Below are 20,783 nucleotides of genomic sequence, written 5' to 3'. Positions count from 1 at the left end.
GCACTGGTGCCTGGACTATTTCACTCAGTATTTTGCACCCAAACCCTACAAAGAGACCTACAAGCATTTATTATCCCTTTTAGTCACTTCACAATACTTATTAATTTTTTTTAAAAAGATTTAGTGGATCAGTAATTTTCTTCCAACTAAGATGCAATTTAGTGCGGCCAATCCACCTACCCAGCACATCTTTGGGGTGCGGGGATGAGACCCACGCAGACACACGGAGAATGTGCAAACTCCACACGGACATGATCCGGGGCCAGAATCGAACCCGGGTCCTCGGCTCCTTAGGCAGCAGTGCTAACCAGTGCGCCACTGTGTCTCCCTACTTATTATCCCTTTAATATTTGTATGTTTTATGGTGGTGCAGTGGTTAGCACTGCTGCCTTACAGTGCTGAGAACCTGGGTTCAATCCAGCCTTGGATCACTGTCCGTGTGAAGTTTGCACATTCTCCCTGTGTCTGCGTGGGTCTCACCCCCACAAACCAAAGATGTGCAGGTTAGGTGGATTAGCCATTCTAAAATTGCTCCTTTTTAATTGGAAATTTCAAAAAAAAAATATTTGTATGTTTTTATCAACCTGGATCCTGGTACAGCCATTGAAATTCACCTTCTTACATATGGACTATTGTGCAGAGTATAAAATGGTCTTATGGTCCCTGATAACATGTTTTTACTTTTGATGCACAGAAGCAGACTGAAAGCAAAAAATCTAATGTACATCAAACAGATCCTTTACATCCTCGTTAATCTTCTCCAAGTTTTAGGAGGTGAGCATTGTTTGTGCTTTCCATTGGTTAAAACATTTATTTTCTGTCAGACTTATGCTCCTCCGTGTGAGAGATGTTAGTGTTTGGTGATGGAACGCTTACCATTTCAGTCACCCAGAGTGATAATTCAGGATAGTGAGGGCACGTGGATCACTCTTGCACCCAGTGTCCCAGCCACTGAACAATTGGCGTTCTGTCTTTATAGTCTGCTTTTATTTCTTTGTGGACTTGATTTCTTTTTCAACTCTTTTTATTTCATGATTAACCAGGAAAGGTTGGACAAAATCCGAACACACAGAAGATTTTTCAGGGAGGTAGGTGACCAGACACTTCCACAGTTTGGAATATTCTGAACTACTTACTTTGAATATATATATATATATATATATATATATTATATATATATAGAGTTCTTCTCTTCGCTTATCCAGCGCCTTGGGCCCCACTACTGTTTTGATAGGTGTGGGAGCCACATTGGATACCATTAGAATGATTATAAGTGGGAAGAGCCTTTCTTGGTAGGATTTCTGAGAGGCCATAATGTATTTTGGTTCTCTGGTGTAGTTGTGAGTGGAGGATACTCTGATGCAGGCTTATTCAATACAGCTGGGTGTGCTCTAGGTGTGTCGGAGGAGTAACATCGTCCATTGTCTGATTGAAGGGAGTGAGGAACGCTGTCTGACCCATGGTGCTGCTGTGTGGGTAAGTGGCCCCATGTTTGAGGCACCACCGTTCCTGGGCATTTGCTCTTTTCAGAGGTGGCTTTGGTCAGGTTCCATCTGGGGGAACTGTGTTCAGACCTGAACACAGCACCTCAGGAAATTTATCTTCGCCTCAGAAATGAGGGACGTGCACATTCACCAAAACAAAAATTATGGGGACAAGAGGCATAAACCTGACTTGTGTTCTCTTCAGCTTAGAAGTTTGGGGGTTGCTCTAATTGAGGTGTTCAAAATGATTAAAGGATTCAGTAGGCTAGACAGAGAGAAACTATTTTCTGATTGAGAAATCCAGAACAGGGGGGTGTTATTCTAAGATTAGGCGAGAAATAAAGAAGCACTTTGCCCATACAGAAGATAGTGAAACTCTGAACTTTCTTGTGGGTGCTGGGGGGTAGTTGAAACTTTCAGGACTCCGATTGATAGATTTGTTTTAAGTAAGGGTGTCAAGGGACATGGAACTATGAAGTTGAGGTACAGATTAGTTTTATTATCAGAATGATGCTTCTCTTTGTTGGGGTACACAGCTGACCCTTGGCAGTGCTAATTTTTCTCTATGCTTTGTGTAATCTATATTATTACTTTAATTCTGGACTTCAAATCTCATTCTGCTTTTCTCTCCACTTCCCGAAGGAACGGAGTTACAGTCCATCAATGATTTCCTCTTCCGTGCACAGTTTGACAACATCAACCTCTTCAAAGTAAGTTGATTATGTACATGCAGTGTGGAGGCCCCGTTTAGGTACTGCGCTGCCCCCCCCCCCCCCCCCCCCCCCCCCCCCATCCCCCATTTACTGCTGATGGTGTTGACACTTGTATCCCAAGTGCTGATCTGGCTGAGACTGGGCAGGTCTGACTGGCTCTGATCCTGCCGCACTCTGTGGATGTCAGCGCCAGTCGGTCTTTATGACCACTTCTCCAGAAGCGCCATTTGAAATCCTGGTGAGAAGGTGGCAATAAAGCTCTCTGATACTGCCTGTGCATGGGATGGGCAGGATGGACCAGCTCTTCTCATGTTGTAGACCAGCTGTCTCAAGTTATCCATCAACTTGAAAATTTGTAAATGGATCTCTTCTCTCGCTAGCACAAAGCTGGGGTTTCTTTCCCACAGAACTCCAACCCCAAAGGAGTCACAATTGTTACGCTTTAATTTATCTGCAAACCCGAGCTCTCATGGAAATTATAACTCTTATTCCAAAGCCTACAGATTTACAGGGTAGTAGAAGCAAATTCATTCATGACTTTTGAAAGACACAGACCCGAAGGGGAGAAAGGTGAATGGCTAAGCGGAAAGGACACAGGAATTGGACTAATAGGAAAGCTTTTTCAAAGAGCCAGCATCGTCACAATGGGCCTAATGGTGGCCTCCTGTGCTGTAAGGTTTTATTATTCTAAGATGTCAGCCCCTTTGGGTGAGGAAGGAAAGGCTAGTTTGCCGGTGACCGTGATTGTGTTCTAAATGGTGCCTGGGGTTGAGATCACAGCACCACTTACGTATCGTTACCCACCTCTTGCTTCTGTATCACTGACATGCTGGGACTGTCAAGTGGCTGTGTGTACATTCAATTTGCTCTCCCTTTTTGTTAACCAGGTGCAGCGTTACTATGTGAAGAGTATGCTCAGTCAAAAGGTAAGTGTGTCTGTTGATTACCACGGTATTAGAGTTTGGCAAACATTTTTTAAACATCTCTCTCATTCTGTCAAGGCCTGAGCAGAACAGCATGGCACACCATAAGACCATAAGACATAGGAGCAGAATTAGGCCACTCAGCCCATCGAGTCTGCTCCGCCATTCAATCATGGCTGATATTTTCTCATCCCCATTCTCCTGCCTTCTCCTCATAACCCCTGATGCCCTTATTAATCAGGAACCTATCTATCTCTGTCTTAAAGACACTCCGTGATTTGGCCTCCACAGCCTTCTGCGGCAAAGAGTTCCACAGATTCAACACTCTCTGGCTGAAGAAATTCCTCCTCATCTCTGTTTTAAAGGATCATTCCTTTAGTCTGAGATGGTGACCTCTGGTTCTAGTTTCTGCTACAAGTGGAAACGCATCCTCTCCATGTCCACTCTATCCAGGCCTCGTAGTATCTTGTAAGTTTCAATAAGATCCCCCCTCACCCTTCTAAACTCCAACGAGTAGAGACCCAGTGTCCTCAACCGTTCCTCATACGACAAGTTCTTCATTCCAGGGCTCATTCTTGTGAACCTCCTCTTGACACTTTCCAAGGCCACCACATCCTTCCTTAGATACGGGGCCCAAAACTGCTCACAATATTCCAAATGGGGTCTGACCAGAGCCTTATACAGCCTCAGAAGTACCTCTCTAGTCTTGTCTTCTAGCCCTCTCACACTGCCTTAGAGTATTTCACTTGTGCCTTGAGCTACATCAGCTCGTCTTGGTGGCTGGATGTTTGACGGGTTTGAGCAGCATCATCCGGTCCTGCTGGGTAGAACTACAGTATACTGATGCTCCTTGACTGGCAAAATGTGTTGACTCTCGGGCCGCAAATCACTAGTACAGGTGCTATGAACACGGAGGCAAATATTACATTAGTGCTGTGGAAAAACATGTTGAGATTAAGCATGAAGTATGTTGTTTCGGCTGAAATAGAAGGAGGTTTTTCTGTCGAGCAGTGTAGCTCCCTGGGAATGTCTGATGGGGATTGGGTAAAGGGAGGTTTATGAGTAATGCCGACAAAAAAGCCAGAATTTGACGTACAAATGATGAGTTGCGGTTTATTTAAACATGAGCCAATATGCAAAAAAAACTGAAAACGTGGATATGTAATTCTGAAAAAGTTTTTTTTTTTTATTGATGTATAATCTCCTGTCTAATAATGTATCACTATAAATAACTTTATTTTACCTCCAGTTGGGGAAAGATCTGCAGTTATTGCTGAGATCTCAGCCCCGGGCACCATTTAGAACACGAATGACTATTATCAGACAAACATCTTTCCATCTGCACCCAAAGGCTGTGACATCTTTTGAAAACAAAACTTACCCTCGAGGACTCGAAAATGCAGAATGAAAATTCAGGCAATGCATAAATTGAAATATAAACAAATTCCACCTTCAGTGACCTTAACACCGAACTAGTGCGGCCTGTATGAGCCTGATCACTAGCACAGTGTTAAAACCCTTGTGAGCCTGATCACTAGTAGTGTTAAAGCCCATGTGAGCCTGATCACTAGCACAGTGTTAAAGCCCACTAGTACAGTGTTAAAGCCCATGTGAGCCTGATCACTAGTACAGTGTTTTAAAAAAAATTTAGTGTACCCAATTCATTTTTTTTTCCAATTAAGGGGCAATTTTGCGTGTTCAATCTACCTACCTTGCACATCTTTGGGTTGTGGGGGCGAAACCCACACAAACACTGGGAGAATGTGCAAACTCCACACGGGCAGTGACCCAGAGCCGGGATCGAACCTGTGACCTCGGCGCTGTGAGGCAACCAGGCTAACCCACTGCACCACCGTGCTGCCCTACTAGTACAGTGTTAAAGCCCATGTGAGCCTGGTCACTAGTAGTGTTAAAGCCCATGTGAGCTTGATCACTAGCACCGTGTTAAAGCCCATGTGAACCTGATCACTAGTACAGTGTTAAAGCCCATGTGAGCCTGATCACTAGTAGTGTTAAAGCCCATGTGAGCCTGATCACTAGTAGTGTTAAAGCCCATGTGAGCCTGATGACTAGCAGAGTGTTAAAGCCCATGTGAACCTGATCACTAGTACAGTGTTAAAGCCCATGTGAGCCTGATCACTAGTAGTGTTAAAGCCCATGTGAGCCTGATCACTAGCAGAGTGTTAAAGCCCATGTGAACCTGACCACTAGTACAGTGTTAAAGCCCATGCTAGACTGAACACTAGTGCAATGTTAAAGCCCATGTGAACCTGATCATTAGCAGTGTTAAAGCCCATGTGAACCTGATCTCTAGCACAGGGTTAAAGCCTAGGTCAGCCTGATCATTAGCACAGTGCTAAAGCCCAGGTCAGCGTGATCACTAGCAGAGTGTTAAAGCCCATGTGAGCCTGATCACTAGTACAGTGTTAAAGCCCAAGTGAACCTGATCACTAGTACAGTATTAAAGCCCATGTGAGCCTGATCACTAGCAGTGTTAAAGCCCATGTGAGCCTGATCACTAGTATTGTATTAAAGCCTTTTGTGAGGGCCACGAAGAATCCAGCACGTGTTTGTAGAGTCAAACAGCAAGTAACTTTATTTCCAACAATATGTACACCGCACCAGTAATTCAACACTGCTTCCTTCTCTAGCCGGTACCAACTGGCCAGCTCTATTTATACAGCTGCAATTACTAGTGGTTGCCCCGCACCCCTCATTGGGGAAGCTCATATTCCCCAAGAAGCATGTGGTAACCAATTGCCCCCAGCCAATAGGACTCGGGCAGGTCATAACATCCCACCCCCACCCCAAAGTACGAGGAATCGCCGAAGACCCTGATGAAGAAGTGTCTGACTTGTTTTACAGCAGGCTGGGCGTCCTGCACGCAAGGCGCCGGATCGGGTGGCTAGCGGCTTTTCTGCAATGAACGCTGTAACGGCTAACAAGTCCATGGGCCGTGGAATCTGGGGCTCCCCCTCGGGGGAGTCCTGCGTGTCCATCTCCGAGTCGGAGTCGACAACCTCTGTCATCTCGGCATCCCCATATCCATGGGGTTGTGTAGCGACCCGAGCAGGCCTTAAGTGTGGTATCAGAAGGAGACTTCAAGGATATCTAAGGAGGTGAGGGAGAGTATCAAATTGAAGGAAAAAACATACAAAGTGGCAAAAATTAGTGGGAGACTAGAGGACTGGGAAGTCTTTAGGGGACAACAGAAAGCTACTAAAAAAGCTATAAAGAAGAGTAAAGTAGACTATGAAAGTCAACTGGCTCAGAACATAAAAGCAGATAGTAAAAGCTTCTTCAAATATATAAGACAAAAAAGAGTGGCTAAGGTCCTTTGGTCCTTTGGAAGATGAGAAGGGAGATTTAATAATAGGAGACGGGAAATGGCTGAGGAGCTGAACAGGTTTTTTGGGTCAGTCTTCACAGTGAGGACACAAATAACATGCCAGTGACTGATGGAAATAAAGATATGATCGGTGAGGACCTTGAGATGATTGTAATCACTAAGGAGGCAGTATTGGGCAAGCTAATGGGGCTAAAGGTAGACAAGTCTCCTGGCCCTGATGGGATGCATCCCAGAGTGTTAAAAGAGATGGCTAGGGAAATTGTAAACGCACTAGTGATAATTTATCAAAATTCACTAGACTCTGGGGTGGTCCCAGAGGATTGGAAAGTAACAAACGTGGCACCACTGTTTAAAAAAGGAGGTCGGCAGAAAGTGGGTAATTATAGGCCGGTAAGCTAAACTTCGGTTGTAGGGAAAATGCTGGAATCTATCATTAAGGAGGAAATAGCGGGGCACCTGGAGGGAAATTGTCCCATTGGGCAGAGGCAGCATGGGTTCATAAAGGGTAGGTTGTGTCTGACTAATTTGGTAGAATATTTTGAGGCCGTTACCAGTGCAGTAGATAACGGGGAGCCAATGGATGTGGTATATCTGGATTTCCAGAAAGCTTTTGACAAGGTGCCACACAAAAGGTTGCTGCATAAACTAAAGATGCATGACATTGAGGGTAAAGTGGTAGCATGGGTAGAGGATTGGTTAACTAACAGAAAGCAGAGAGTGGGGATAAATGGGTGTTTCTCTGGTTGGCAACCTGTAACTAGTGGGGTCCCTCAAGGATCAGTGTTGGGCCCGCAGTCGTTCACAATTTACATAGACGATTTGGAGTTGGGGACCCTCATAGAATTTACAGTGCAGAAGGAAGCCATTCGGCCCATCGAGTCTGCACCGGCTCTTGGAAAGAGCACCCTACCCAAGGTCAACGCCTCCACCCTATCCCCATAACCCAGTAACCCCACCCAACACTATGGGCAATTTGGGACACTAAGTGCAATTTATCATGGCCAATCCACCTAACCTGCACATCTTTGGACTGTGGGAGGAAACCGGAGCACCCGGAGGAAACCCACGCACACACGGGGAGGATGTGCAGACTCAGCACAGACAGTGACCCAAGCTGGAATCGAACCTGGGACCCTGGAGCTGTGAAGCAATTGTGCTATCCACAATGCTACCGTGCTGACCAAGTGCAATGTGTCAAAGTTTGCAGACGACACTAAGATGAGTGGTAAAGCAAAAAGTGCAGAGGATACCGGAAGTCTGCAGAAGGATTTGGATAGGTTAGGTGAATCGGCTAGGGTCTGGCAGATCGAATTCAATGTTGCCAAGTGTGAGACTATCCATTTTGGGAGGAATAACAGCAGAATGGATTATTATTTAAACGATAAGATGTTAAAACATGCTGCTGTGCAGAGGGACCTGGGTGTGCTGGTGCACGAGTCGCAAAAAGTTGGTGTGCAGGTGCAACAGGTGATTAAGAAGGCTAATCGAGTTTTGTCTTTCATTGCTAGAGGGATGTAGTTCAAGACTAGGGAGGTTATGCTGCAACTGTATAAGGTGTTGGTGAGGCCGCATCTGGAGTATTGTGTTCAGTTTTGGTCTCCTTACCTGAGAAAGGACATATTGGCACTGGAGGGAGTGCAGAGGAGATTCACTAGGTTTATCCCAGAGTTGAGGGGATTAGATTATGACGAGAGGTTGAGTAGACTGGGACTGTACTCATTGGAGTTTAGAAGGATGCGGGGGGATCTTATTGAAACATATAAAATTATGAAGGGAATTGATGGGATAGATGCGGGCAGGTTGTTTCCACTGGTCGGGGAAAGCAGATCTAGGGGGCATAGCCTCAAAATAAGGGGAAGTAGATTTAGGAGGGTGTGTAGGAGGAACGTCTTCACCCAAAGGGTTGTGAATCTCTGGAATTCCTTGCCCAGTGAAGCAGTTGAGGCTCCTTCTTTAAACGTTTTTAAGAAAAAGATAGATACCTTTCTAAAGAATAAAGGGATTCGGGGAAATGGTGTACGGGCCGGAGAGTCGAGCTGAGTCCACAAAGATCAGCCATGATCTCATTGAATGGTGGAGCAGGCTCGAGGGGCCAGATGGCCTACTCCTGCTCCTAGTTCTTATGTTCTTATAAGCATCCACTGTATCTGAATCCGGTAGCTGCTGCAGCTGGAGAAGCGATTTCCGGGGATGGGGAAATCTGCGGAAGAGGTGGCCATCTGGATCAAATGCTTGTGTTAAACACGGCCCTGGGCTTGCCACTGGTAATTGATTGGCCTTGTTCGTCGAAGGATAATGCCGGAGACCCACTTAATGCCGCCGGCAAAATTGCAAACAAACATCATGGGCAGGATTCTCCATTTCGGTGACTAAGTGTTGACGCCAAAACAGGATTTGTGTATGTCCACAACACCAAAACTGGCACCGAACCTGGATCGATGCAGCAACTGGAGGGGCTAACACAGGCGCCACGTGATTGACACTTGGGAGGCTGACCAGCTGCAGCCACATATACACATTACAATCGCCTCACATACCATCCCAGCCTTGTTGTTGGTCCATACAGCGGGTCGGCTGCGGCCAGAGGGCACCTAGGGGAGGGCTCTGGCCGAAAACCTATACGACTTGTGGCCCTAAGTTCACAGTGGGTAATCATGGCGTGCTACATGGCTGCCTTGCCGGCTGTGGCAATCGTGCTCCGTGCCCGTCCACCATGACCCCACACACCACCTCCTGGCTACCCCTTGCTATTCCCCCCAGCCAGCAGCACACCTGCCAGAAAACTATGAATATGTTGGACACTTTTCGTACCCTCTCTCTCTCTCCCTCAGCAGCCATGACGGCGGTTTCATGATTTTTAAAAGGACAAGTAAGCTATGCTGTCGGGAACTCGACCCATCGGAGGCCCCGGAGAATGCCAGGTTGGGCCTGCTAATTACATTCAAATGGTGTTTACTGTACGTGCGTTCCGGACAGCATTGATGGCGCTTTCGAGGTGATGGAGAAATGCGATTTGGTGTCAAATTGGCGGCCGCTGCGATTTTAGCTTCAGAATCTATTCTCCGCCCAATCATGATTCGTGATTTTGGCATTAGCCAACGGAGAATCCCGCACCATGTCTCGGCGCAAGCTGCCGGACTGGCCAATGTTGAGAAGGGCCATACCCTTGCCGTTCCTGATTTCGGGGTACCTTCTCGCCAATGTCCAGAAAAACCATGCTGAGGCAGGTACAAAGTCTTCGGTCCATTAGGAGTTCCGCAGAAACTACACCAGACAGCGCATTTTGAGTGGTCCGATAACAAAATCAAAACCAAGCCAGTCTAGTGTCCATGTGTCAAAGTCAATGTTTTCGCTTCTGTGGTAGAAAAATTCAACACACTCGTTGAGACAGAATAACAAGCTTTATTGTCGAAAACAACTGCATGCAGTAATGGCTGAAACTTGAAGTCAGAGGGCAGTCAACAAAACTGCTCAGTCTTTCACAAGTTCCGCGCTTTTCGTGGAGAATTAGCTCAATATTTATACATCAACTTTATCAAGATTGTGACAACAGTATGGTCAGGAGTTTGATCGGAAATACAAACGGAAGCAAAGACCAGACCATGTTTGGTCATATCACTCATACCATTATTTAGTCGTCGGAGGGAACATTGAAAGGTCAGAATAGACTTGTTTCTTCCTGAACTTATCTTGTTTCAAATTCCTACGGCCCTGGGTTATGACGAGTTAGTTTTATCAGGAGTTGCCGAGGTCCGGTGTTTTGGAATAGCTCGTCCTTCGCTGATCTTTTCAGACTTCAAGTTATGCAGAGTTGGCCTACGGCCATACTAGTCTGAAAATGGTTAGGGCAGCATTCTTTACCTGGGCCTGGGGAGCTGGAATGAGTAGTTTCAGTCTTTCTGGTATTGTATCAAAGCTTTTGACCAGTCTTCCCATTGTCCAGTTTTCCCATCATGCCATTACTTAATTCGTACCATATCACACATGGAGCCAGAAGACTGTTTGAACATCTGCACTACGCGCCCCGCCAACCCATTGGAAGGCAGGTGGTACGGAGTGGTGCGGATATGCCGTTTACCGTTGATCTTCATGAACCGTGAAACTGCCATTGTCTGTGACCTGGCGGAAGCTTCTGATGCTCCTGGCAAACGGAGCAGCGTTGGGCCATCTTCTCGATGTCGCCGTCGAGGCCCAGCCACCAGACATAGATCCGCGCCAACATTTTAATTTTGGCCATGCCTCGGTGACAGTTGTGGAGGTCCTTTAATATCAGCTCCTGCCCTTTATCTGGGACAGCCACATTCACCCCACACAAGAGAATATCATCTTCCACGCTAAAGTCTAGCAGCTTGGAGGAAAATGCCCGCAATTCGCCCGGGAGTGGTCTATGCTGCCCACTATCTTGAGTTCACAGATTTTTCATAGATTTCATAGAATTTACAGTGCAGAAGGATGCCATTCAGCCCATTGAGTCTGCACCGGCCCTTAGAAAGAGCACCCACTTATTCCCAGGCCCCCACCCTATCCCCGTGATTCTGTAACCCCACCCAACCTTTTTTGGACACTTAAGGGCAATTTATCATGGCTAATCTACCCAACCACATCTTTGGACTGTGAGAGAAAACCGGAGCACCCGGGGGAAACCCACGCAGACACTGAGAGAACGTGCAGACTCCGCACAGATAGTGACCCAAGCTGCAAATCGAACCCGGGTCCCTTGTGCTGTGAAGCAACAGTGCTGACCACTGTGCAACAGTGTTGCCCATAAGACTACATGCCAAACCTTTTTATAGGACCGGATCTGTCCGAGTCCACTCACGGATCCGCGATGCCGTGACAGGAAATGAGCCCCTAAAATTCAGTGTCGTGACCACTTCACCTGTTGTGGGGGTTGACAAAGGGTCGGTCTTCGTAATATGGGTCCCTGGTTTATGCTCAAAAAAATATCTGTAGTCTGCTGGATTCACCCGATAGCAATGGATGGAACTGGCTTATCCCCTCTGAAAAGTCCAAAGAGGTGGCTTTAGCAGTGTAGCCAGCTGTCCAATTTTAAACCACATCGGCAGTTTTGTGAGGGCCACGAAGAATCCAGCACGGGTTTGCAGAGTCGAACAACAATATGTACACGGTAGCAGTAGTTCACTACTCGCTTCCTTCTCTAGCTGGTACCAAACTGGCCAGTTCCATTTATACAGCTGCAACTACTCGTGATGCCCTGCCCATTGGGGGAGCTCATATTCCCAAGAAACATGGGGTAACCAATTGTCCCCAGCCAATACAATCCGGGAAGGTTATAACCAAGCCCATGTGAGCCTGATCGCTAGCACAGTGTTAAAGCCCATTTAGCCTGATCACTAGCACAGTGTTAAAGCCCATGTGAGCCGAATCACTCGTATATTGAAAACCCAGGTCAGCCTGATCACTGGTATAGTGTTAAAACCTGTTCAGCCTGATCACTAGTACAGTGTTAAAGCCCATGTGAGCCTGATCACTAGTACAGTGTTAAAGCTCATATGAGCCTGATCACTAGTACAGTGTTAAAGCTCATGTGAGCCTGATCACTAGTCCAGTGTTTCACAAACTTTGGTTGAACAATTCCTTTTTCGCATCTCAATTAACATATGATATTCAAAGTTATTAAGACCATAAGACATAGGAGCGGAAGTAAGGCCATTCGGCCCATCGAGTCCACTCCACCATTCAATCATGGCTGATTTCAACTCCATTTACCCGCTCTCTCTCCATAGCCCTCAATTCCTCGAGAAATCAAGAATTTATCAACTTCTGTCTTAAAGACACTCAACGTCCTGGCCTCCACCGCCCTCTGTGGCAATGAATTCCACAGACCCACCACTCTCTGGCTGAAGAAATTTCTCCTCATCTCTGTTCTAAAGTGACTCCCTTTTATTCTAAGGCTGTGCCCCCGGGTCCTAGTCTCCCCTGCTAATGGAAACAACTTCCCTACATCCACCCTAGCTAAGCCATTCATTATCTTGTAAGTTTCTATTAGATCTCCCCTCAACCTCCTAAACTCCAATGAATATAATCCCAGGATCCTCAGACGTTCATCGTATGTTAGGCCTACCATTCCTGGGATCATCCGTGTGAATCTCCGCTGGACCCGCTCCAGTGCCAGTATGTGGGGCCCAAAATTGCTCACAGTATTCTAAATGGGGCCTAACTAATGCTTTATAAAGCTTCAGAAATACATCCCTGCTTTTATATTCCAAGCCTCTTGAGATGAATGACAACATTGCATTTGCTTTCTTAATTACGGACTCAACCTGCAAGTTTACCTTTAGAGAATCCTGGACTAGGACTCCCAAGTCCCTTTGCACTTCAGCATTATGAATTTTGTCACCGTTTAGAAAATAGTCCATGCCTCTATTCTTTTTTCCAAAGTGCAAGACCTCGCACTTGCCCACGTTGAATTTCATCAGCCATTTCTTGGACCACTCTCCTAAACTGTCTAAATCTTTCTGCAGCCTCCCCACCTCCTCCATACTACCTGCCCCTCCACCTATCTTTGTATCATCGGCAAACTTAGCCAGAATTCCCCCAGTCCCGTCATCTAGATCGTTAATATATAAAGAGAACAGCTGTGGCCCCAACACTGAACCCTGCGGGACACCACTCGTCACCGGTTGCCATTCTGAAAAAGAACCCTTTATCCCAACTCTCTGCCTTCTGCCTGACAGCCAATCGTCAATCCATGTTAGTACCTTGCCTCAAATACCATGGGCCCTTATTTTACTCAGCAGTCTCCCGTGAGACACCTTATCAAAGGCCTTTTGGAAGTCAAGATAGATAACATCCATTGGCTCTCCTTGGTCTAACCTATTTGTTATCTCTTCAAAGAACTCTAACAGGTTTGTCAGGCACAACCTCCCCTTACTAAATCCATGCTGACTTGCCCTAATCTGACCCTGCACTTCCAAGAATTTAGAAATCTCATGCTTAACGATGGATTCTAGAATCTTGCCAACAACCGAGGTTAGGCTAATTGGCCTATAATTTTCCATCTTTTTCCTTGTTCCCGTCTTGAACAGGGGGGTTATAACAGCGATTTTCCAATCCTCTGGGACTTTCCCTGACTCCAGTGACTTTTGAAAGATCATAACTAACGCCTCCACTATTTCTTCAGCTATCTCCTTTAGAACTCTAGGATGTAGTCCATCTGGGCCCGGAGATTTATCAATTTTTAGACCTCTTAGTTTCTCTAGCACTTTCTCCTTTGTGATGGCTACCATATTCAACTCTGCCCCCTGACTCTCCAGAATTGTTGGGATATTACTCATGTCTTCTACTGTGAAGACTGACGCAAAGTACTTATTTAGTTCCTCAGCTATTTCCTTGTCTCCCATCACAAAATTACCAGCGTCATTTTGGAGCGGCCCAATGTCAACTTTTGCCTCCCGTTTGTTTTTAATGTATTTCAATAAACTTTTACTATCATTCCTAATGTTACTGGCTAGCCTACCTTCATATTTGATCCTCTCTTTCCTTATTTCTCTCTTTGGTATCCTCTGTTTGTTTTTGTAGCCTTCCCAATCTTCTGACTTCCCACTACTCTTTGCCACATTATAGGCTTTCTCTTTTGCTTTGATGCATTCCCTAACTTCCTTTGTCAGCCATGGCTGCCTAATCCCCCCTCTGATAACCTTTCTTTTCTTTGGGATGAACCTCTGTACTGTGTCCTCAATTACTCCCAGAAACTCCTGCCATTGCTGTTCTACTGCCTTTCCCACTAGGCTCTGCTCCCAGTCGATTTTCGTCAGTTCCTCCCTCATGCCCCTGTAGTTACCTTTATTTAACTGTAACACCTTTTCATCTGATTCTACCTTCTTTCTTTCAAATTGGAGATTGAATTCTACCATATTATGATCACTGCCTCCAAAGTGCTCCCTTACTTTAAGATCTTTAATCAAGTCTGGCTCATTACATAACACTAAGTCCAGAATGGCCTGTTCCCTCGTGGGCTCCATCACAAGCTGTTCCAAAAAGCCCTCCTGTAAACATTCAATGAATTCCCTTTCCTTGGGTCCACTGGCAGTATTATTTACCCAGTCCACCTGCATATTGAAGTCCCCCATGATCACTGTGACCTTGCCTTTCTGACATGCGCTTTCTATTTCGTGGTGCATTTTGTGCCCCCGGTCCTGGCCACTGTTAGGAGGCCTGTACATAACGCCCATTATGGTTTTTTTGCCTTTGTGGTTCCTCAACTCTACCCACACAGACTCCATATCATCTGACCCTATGTCATTTAGTGCTATTGATTTAATTTCATTCCTAATTAACAAGGCAACCCCGCCCCCTCTGCCCACCTCTCTGTCTTTTCAATAGGTTGTGAATCCCTGGATGTTTAAATGCCAGTCCTGAACCCCCTGCAACCATGTCTCTGTGATGCCTACCACATCATACCTGCCAGTCACAATCTGGGCCACAAGCTCATCTACCTTGTTCCGTACACTGCGCGCATTTAAATATAGCACCTTTAATTCTCTACTAACCATCCCTTTTTGTTTTCTTAGTGTGGTAGACCTTGGTTTACTGAGCCTTTCCATACACTGTCATATTTTGTGGGATGGGGACTATCGTAACCTCTCCTGAGTTTTGTCTTTTTGTGCTTTTTTGTATTCCTAAGCAGCTACGCTTCCCACTGATTACTTCACCTCTTGGTTCCCTGACTTTCCCTCCCCCCCCCCCGCCCCCAATCTTTAGTTTAAAGTCCTATTGACCACCCTATTTATTCTTTTCGCCAGAACATTGGTCCCAGCTCGGTTCAGGTGGAGACCATCCCAACGGTATCTGCCACACCCCCTGTCGCAAAACTGATGCCAGTGTCCCATGAAAAGGAACCCCTCTTTCCCACACCACTCTTTCAGCCACATGTTAACTTCCTTGATTCTTGCCTCCCGATGCCAATTTGCACGTGGCTCGGGCAGTAATCCGGAGATTATGACCCTTGAGGACCTGTTTTTTAATTTGAATCCTAGCTCTTTATAATCTCTAAACAGGTCCTCTTTCCTAGACTTGCCTATGTTGTTGGTACCGACATGGACCACAGCAACTGGATCCTCCCCCTCCCTCTCCAGTATCCTTTCAAGCCGGTCAGAGATGTCCCGCACCCTAGCACCGGGCAGGCAACAATGCGGGACTCTTTATCCTGCTCACAAAGGATACTATCTATCCCCCTGATAATAGAATCCCCTACAACTACAACTTGCCTATTTACTCCCTCCCCTTGAATGGCCTGCTGAACCATGGTGCCTTGGTCAGCTGACTCATCCTTCCTGCAACCCTGTTCGCCATCCACACAGGGAGCAAGTGCCTCATACCTGTTGGACAGAGTCAAGGGCTGAGGCTCCTGAGTTCCTGACTGCTGGTTCCCTTTACCTGCCTGACTTGCAGTCACACCCTGCTGTCCCTGGCCACTAGCAGGATTTAAACTACTTACTCTGACAGGTGTGACTGCCTCCTGAAACACAGTGTCCAGGTAAGTCTCCCCCTCCCGGATGTGCCTCAGTGTTTGAAGCTCAGACTCCAGCTCATCAACTCTGAGCCGGAGCTCTTCGAGCAGCCAACACTTACTGCAGATGTGGTCGCTGCAGCTCGCAATGGGATCTGCCAGCTCCCACATCAAGCAGTTCAAGCACATCACCTGACCAGCCATCACTAATTAATTAATTAGTTTAATTTAAGTTTATGAGCTTAGCTGTGTTTTTTCTTTAAATTTGGGGCAGATTTGCAATCAACCAATCAGATCACAGCTTCCCTCTGACATCACTTTTGGAGAAAAAAAACCAACTGAAAAACAGGAAGTTACCGTTAGGTTTTTATACTCACAGAGACTGCTCCTCCTCCTCCGAACGGCTCCCGAACTTAGGCCCGAAGAAAAAGAGAGAACAAAACTCTCTCCTTTTCCCACTCTTCACCGAATTACCTCACTGCACCAAATTACCAAATTCTCACTCGGTCTGTATCTCTCTCACTCAGGCTGTGACTCCTTGACCTGCGCAATGCTTACTAATGTGTGCTTTCTGTCTGTCTTTTATACAGACTTTAGGATGACTCACACTAAAACTTCAAAGAGAAGAAAACAATGTGTACCTTTGTGCCCCTTAACAGGCCTCGGGTGACTGCCAGATAACTGCCTCTCAGCAATTAGGGTGGGGGCAGCTTCAGCCAATCAGACACTAATCTACACTGCACTTTTAACTGAAAAACAGCAAAATTAGATTAACCACTTACCTTTCCTGGTTACCTCACTGCACCAAATTACCAAATTCTCACTCGGTCTGTATCTCTCTCACTCAGGCTGTGACTCCTTGACCTGCGCAATGCTTACATGTAAATATTATTTTAATTCTTTTTAAGAAAACAGGAGTGTATACTGAATCTTTCATTGATGCACACAGTGATGAGACAGACCATATAAGCCAGCGCTAAGGATCAGTTGTCTCCTTAACATTCTGGTGCGTGACAACTTTGTATATTGACACACGTTCACAAATGACATTCCAATAATAGGAACTGTGAGCTAAATCAACAGCAGTCGCACCAGATAATATAATAATAATCTTGATTGTCACAAGTAGGCTTACATTAACACAGCAATGAAATTACTGTGGAAAAACTCCCAGTCGCCATATCCCGGCGCCTGTTCGGGTACACAGACGGAGAATTCAGAATGTCCAAATGACCGAATAGCATGTCTTTCGGTACTTGTGGGAGGAAACCGGAGCACCCGGAGGAAACCCAAGCAGACATGGGGCGAGCTCCGCACAGACAGTGACCCATGCCGGGAATCGAACCTGTGACCCTGACGCTGTGAAGCCATAGTGCTAACCACTGTGCTAACGCGCTGCCTTTAGATGTTTAACGGACTCAAAGCAGATTAGTATATTGATTATAAAAATAATTCCCATAAACACCAGTTTCCTTCGCTCCAGTTCAATTATGGAATACTCACTTGAATGCCAGGCAGGAATGTTCCCTTCCAATTGGGGAACACTTCAGCAGTCAAGGGCATTCGGCCTCTGATCTTCGGGTAAGCGTTCGCCAAGGCGGCCTTCAGGACGTGTGAAACGCAGAATCGCCGAACAGAAATTGATAGCCAACTTCCGCACACATGAGTACGGCCTCAATCGAGACCTTGGATTCATGTCACATTACATTCACCCCCCACCATCTGGCCTGGGCTTGCGAAATCCTACCAACTGTCCTGGCTGGAGACAATTCACACCTCCGTCTGGACCTGTAAGGACTTAATTACCTGCAAAGACTCTCATTCAAAGTATCGTATTGCATCATTGACTTTTGTCAATATGTGGTTGAGGATTCACCTTCACTCGCCTAATGAAGGAGCTGTGCTCCGAAAGCTAGTGTTTCAAAACAAACCTGTTGGACTTTAACTTGGTGTTTAACCTGGACTTCTTACTGTGCCCACCCCATTTCAATGCCGGCATCTCCACATCACTTGAATATGACAGACTAGGCGATATTTTACTACCGAATGAAACCACCCCCCTGTCCTGGGTTGGACATCGTGACAGCTACTTGTTCAGGATTAATGCTAACCATTGCTAATTTAGCTGAAGCAGATGGCTTCTCATTTTTACTTTTCTTGTGTTCGTCGCTCTAATCTGCTGGAGAGATTATTTTGAAAACCCCTGAAAAAGTCTCCTGACCTCCAAAGGTCCACAGGTCTCAGTTTGTGAATCACAGTGGGAACTGCCATTCACGTAAACTTGCCCACTTTTAATAGGTGTGTTTCGAAAACAAAATTGCCAGATCTGACGGTCCTGCCTTAAATCATGAGCAAATCGGGTATCGTGCAATGAATTGGCCAGCCTGTGTATCTAACTTGTTCTGAATGTGTTTGGCATTCTGTAGAGGGAACCTCAATATCTGCATTAAAAATTGCTGTCACCTTTGTCCACGTAAATTGAACTTCCTGGTAACCATTTTGGGGCCAATCAGTACAGCTCCCGCTAAAGTGAGAGTACATGTTAGTGACCAAACAGGAGTACTGCCCGTTCTCTGAACCTTTGCATGTGCGGCGCTAAATGGCGCTGTATGTGGCAAGCTTTGAGATGGTTGGGAGAGGATTTGTGATGTTCATTTAAATACCAATCTTGTTTCTTTATCTCCAGTAATAATTTTTGTTGTTGCATGTATCATTGTTTACACCACAGTTATTTTACTGGCTCCCTTCATTCCACAGCTCTTTGGGTTTGTGGAGAAGTATCAAGTTGCAGCCTCAAAACCAAATGACACACAGAATCAGAAAGGATCCAAGACAGCAGCTCTTGAGAATTTTCTTCAGAAGCTGAATGAGAAACCGACTGGACAAGGTCTGTGTCTGCTTGGTGTTTTTCCTCGCGGTGAGCTGTACTTTAGGTCTAAGCCTTGAAGCTAGTTTGCTCCTAGGGCTGTTCCACATCTTTCCAAACTGTGTTGGGTGAAACTGGGAAGTAGTCACCAGTCTACACCATGAACTAGGAGTTTAAGTACTCTGGAGACTTGAGTAGGTAGTTCATAAGCTACAATCATTGAAAGGAACTGGTTGGCTGTTCGTGAATGCAATTTGATTTACAATTCATAAACTCAGTGCCTGCTTTTGTGAATGAACCTGAGGTTAGTTGAAAGTGGACCATATTGTCTGGTTCAGCCAGGATAAGATTGTGTAGCATCATTGTTAAATCAAGCCTAAAGAATGCCTGTTCGATAACAAAGAAAGTTTTTACAATCTATAGTTCCATGAAAGTAACAATGCAGGTGGACAAAGGTGGTCAAGAAGGCATACGGCATGCTTGCCTTCACCTGCTGGGGCATTGAGTACAAGAGTTGGCAGGTCATGTTACAGCTGTATAAAACTTTAGTTAGGCCACATTTGCAATATTGCAGGCAGTTCTGGTTACCACACTGCCAGAAGGACGTGGATGCTTTGGAGAGAGTGCAAAGAAAGTTTACCACGATGTTGCCTGGTCTGGTGGGTGTTAGCTATGAGGAGAGGTTGAATAAACTCAGATTGTTTTCGTTGGAAAGACGGAGGCTGAGGGGAGACCTGATTGAGGTCTACAAAACTAGGAGAGGTATGGACAGGATGAATAGAAGCTTTTTCCCAGGGTGGAAGCCTCCATTACAAGGGGGCACAGGTTCAAGGTGAGAGGGAGAAAATTTAGGGGAGATGTGTAGGGAAAGTTTTTCATGCAGAAGGTGGTGGGTGCCTGGAACATGTTGCCAGTGGAGGTGGTGGGGGCAGGCACTGTAGCAACGTTTAAGATGTATCTTGATAGACACGTGAATGGGCGGGAATGGAAGGATACAGATCGTTTGGGCAATAAGTAGTACGTCTAAATAAGGAATCTGGATCAGTGCAGGCTTGGTGGGCCGAAGGGCCTGTTCCTGTGCTGTAATGGTTTTTGTTCTGCTATGGCCTTTCTGTCAATGATTGAATGGTCTTGATAGAAACTTTGATGATGTTACCTTGCCCTTTGCTGAAGTTTCACTCTGCCTACTGCTCTCCGTCCACTTGTGGCAGTGCAGCACATATTACCACAACTGCCCCTCCTACTCCTTTAGCACCTTGTCCCACTTCTATCATATTGTGGTCACTACCATAGGAGATAGTCCATAGAATCCCTATAATGCAGAAGGAGACCATTCGGCCCATCAAGTTTGCACCGTCCCTGCAAAAGAGCATCCTATCTCCGTAACACCACTCAAACTTTGGACAGCTAGGGGCAATTTAGCACGGCCAATCCACCAAACCTGTGGGAGGAAACTGGAGCACCCGGAGAAAACTCACACAGACACAGGGAGAATGTGCAGACTCTGCAGTCACCCAAGGCTGAAATCAAACCTGTGTGACTGGTGCTGTGAGGCAGCAGTGCTAACCACTGTGTATCCTGCTATACGTGACCACAATATGATAAACTGTAACTGATTCTAAGGGTGAACCCCATGAATCCATAACCTTGTCTTCAATTTAAATTAGGGCAGTTATAATGTTATGAGGGAGGAGTTGTCTAAGATGAATTAAGTAAACAAACTAAGGTACAGGTCAGTAGATGAGCAGATATTCAAACAGCTGGTCCGTAATACTCAGCAGGAGTTTATCCCAATCAAAAAGAGGGATTCCACGAGACAGGCAAAATCCATGGTTAACAAAGGAAGTCAGGATAATGTTAAATTGAAAAGCAGGGTATACAAAGTGATAGGGAGAATGGTAGACCACAGGATCTAGCAGCTAAAGACTAAAAAGCTCATTAGATGGGAGAAAACAAATTTTCAGACAACATTTCTG

The 20,783-nt window shown here is 45.8% G+C and overlaps 1 protein-coding gene across 5 annotated transcripts in view; it reads left to right on the top strand.

Annotated features, from left to right (window-relative positions):
* The window catches only part of ddx11 (DEAD/H (Asp-Glu-Ala-Asp/His) box helicase 11), a 231,371-nt gene that overhangs the window by 83,141 nt on the left and 127,447 nt on the right, over window positions 1-20,783 (top strand). For all 5 annotated transcript variants that reach the window (XM_072484222.1, XM_072484224.1, XM_072484223.1 and 2 more), the window contains exons 12-16: window positions 695-774; window positions 1,044-1,088; window positions 2,127-2,194; window positions 3,085-3,123; window positions 18,699-18,828. In XM_072484222.1, coding sequence (XP_072340323.1) covers window positions 695-774; window positions 1,044-1,088; window positions 2,127-2,194; window positions 3,085-3,123; window positions 18,699-18,828 — 362 coding nt within the window. The remainder of the gene's footprint in view (window positions 1-694; window positions 775-1,043; window positions 1,089-2,126; window positions 2,195-3,084; window positions 3,124-18,698; window positions 18,829-20,783) is intronic.

The sequence above is a fragment of the Scyliorhinus torazame genome, chromosome 19 (genome assembly GCF_047496885.1).
Source record: "Scyliorhinus torazame isolate Kashiwa2021f chromosome 19, sScyTor2.1, whole genome shotgun sequence".
NCBI classification, from domain to species: domain Eukaryota; kingdom Metazoa; phylum Chordata; class Chondrichthyes; order Carcharhiniformes; family Scyliorhinidae; genus Scyliorhinus; species Scyliorhinus torazame.
The sequence above is the reverse complement of the archived record's forward strand: the minus strand, read 5'-3'. Positions and strand labels throughout refer to the sequence as shown.